Genomic DNA, 2,297 nt, shown 5'->3' on the forward strand with positions numbered 1-2,297 from the left:
TTTCATATTAGTGACAAACAATAACAGTAACAACAGTTTTTGACAAATTTAAATTTTCTTTAAAACCGAGATGTTTAAAAATAAACTACAATTAATTTAAAGTACAAATGAAAATATAGTTCTGCAACTGTATTTGATAATGTTTTGAATTTTTTAAATATTTTATGGTAAAAACAGAAGCTGTACTTCATATAAGTGACAAACTTTGGCCTTTTTTGACGGGTTACTTTCATTTTTCCTTCTACTTTTCTTTAAAATAAGTTTCCATTCTCGGCAGGTTTCCAAGGTTCTTCTTCTACATATTAAAAAGTTGTTAAATATCTGAGTGGCGCACTACCGCTACTAGTGGTGAGAAAATGTATTGCACCTTATTCAAAATCAATGTGGTCCCCCGGCCCTCTGCGGCCCAAAGTTAAAACCTGTTGTTCCTTTGAGGCCCTCAAGGTGGCGCTCACGGCCCACAATTGGGCTGTGGCCCATAGGTTAACCCCAGATTTATACTGCATGCGTCTCCGCTCCGCTGCGCAGGTCACAGCTGTGTGTTTCAAGTCCAGTTTTCACTACCTCCGCTCCGCTCCAGTCCGACAGACGTGCAGGAAGGAGATCGCGTGATAAATTAAGTGATAAGTGTGGAAGTCACAGCAAAAAATATTTAATTCTGTGAAAGACGAACTCCAAACAGCTGAAAACATTGATATAAAGACTTTTAGTATCTATGTTGAAACTGTCACGCTGTCGTCTTTCTGAAACTTCTGATTTCAAAATAAAATCCACGTGTATCGTGTGTGTACACATATGCTTCATGCTACATGTTTCCATCTGCTTCCCAAACAGAGCGATACATTCTGACAGCATTTGTGTAGAAATATACCCGTATTTTTATTAATATAGCTGGGATTTCAACATAATTCCAACAAATTATTCCGCCGAATATTGTCTTATTTTGAAAATACGGATGTTGTGCTAGTGTCTTTTCCTGTTTGTGCGACGTAATCTTTAAAAATTGACTCCGATGCTGCTCCAGCATCTGGCAAAAATAGGATCTGTTCTAATGTTGCCGGATCGCCGTCTGCTCACCGCCGCCCTGCGCAGCCAGTGTAAACACTCTCATTGATTATAATGGGTGTGTATTTGCTGCGGAGGTCGGACCGGAGCGGAGACGCAACTCACGTAGTGTAAATTAGGGGTGAGAATCTCTGATTTGAACGACGTGTAGATGAGGTATTTATTCATTATTTTTGACATGTTTTAATCAAAGCACTATAGCTGCCTATTTGGGTCACATATGAACCTATATAAACTTAATAATAAACTCAAATGAATGATTTGTCCACTGTTTTTGTGTGTTTTGTTTGTGCAGATGTTGGCAGTGGAGATTCCTGTCTGCTTCTCTTCCTTCTTTGTCTGGTTACTGTAGTGATCAGTATCGGTGGCACGGCTCTTTACTGTGCTTTTGGTGACGCCCAGTCCTCGGTCTGTCAGGACTTCTTTAGAAACGCAGACTTCTACATGGACCAGATACACCGCAGGATCTCTCAGCTCCAGCTCTGGTTTGCTCCCGGCTCGTAGCAGAAACCATCTGTCTTCATTTTGGAGCCACTGACAGGTGGAGACCTGCAGCTCCTGCTTCATTCTGACTATGGAGGTAATGTTATCTCATAGACACTGAAGAGCCTGGTGCCATTTGTAGGAAATGGCTGCTAATGGCTGGACTTCTAGTTCAGATGCATTTGGCACTTTAGGCTCACTGAACTTTTAATACCCTGTAAATACAATTCCAGGGTACTTATGAAGTTGTAAAACAGATGTTCCATAATAATAGTTGGAAGGAATTTCAGCTCGCACAGACTTAAAGATTAAGACCCAATTAAATTTTCCTATGAATAAAATAATCTGACATTGACCCTTTTAGTCCCCCAGACTGCTGTAGAGGTGGAAAAAGACCTGAGAAAAATTGATGAATATTTAAAGTGAATGAAGAGAACAAAAAAAGTTGATTATTAAGTTTTAAACTCAGAGACAATTATCTCAGTCATGTCAGACGTTGGTCTGTAGCTCCTTCAGTTAAGGTTAAAGCAGATGACAGCTGCAAAACATGGAAATAAAAAAACTTTGCTGCGTAGTTTAACCACTGTTCAAAAACAGTTTTTTAAAAGTTGTTTTATTGTAATGTTTTTTAAATAACTACAAAGTTTACAAAGGGGTGGGAGGGTGGAGCATTATGACATCTTCCATTTTAAATTTGTCGTCGCTCAGAAAGTAACACAAAAACGCGTACAATAGGCCCAGGTCAGGTC

The 2,297-nt window shown here is 39.4% G+C and overlaps 1 protein-coding gene across 2 annotated transcripts in view; it reads left to right on the forward strand.

Moving 5' to 3' along the window:
- Positions 1–1,904, forward strand: part of cnsta (consortin, connexin sorting protein a) — a 25,562-nt gene extending 23,658 nt beyond the window's left edge. For both annotated transcript variants that reach the window (XM_014017194.1, XM_014017195.1), the window contains exon 13: positions 1,361–1,904. In XM_014017194.1, coding sequence (XP_013872648.1) covers positions 1,361–1,569 — 209 coding nt within the window. In that variant the 3' untranslated portion in view covers positions 1,570–1,904. The remainder of the gene's footprint in view (positions 1–1,360) is intronic.
- The last annotated feature ends 393 nt before the right edge of the window (positions 1,905–2,297 follow it).

Source organism: Austrofundulus limnaeus, unplaced genomic scaffold (genome assembly GCF_001266775.1).
Source record: "Austrofundulus limnaeus strain Quisiro unplaced genomic scaffold, Austrofundulus_limnaeus-1.0 Scaffold163, whole genome shotgun sequence".
In the NCBI taxonomy this organism is placed as follows: Eukaryota; Metazoa; Chordata; class Actinopteri; order Cyprinodontiformes; family Rivulidae; genus Austrofundulus; species Austrofundulus limnaeus.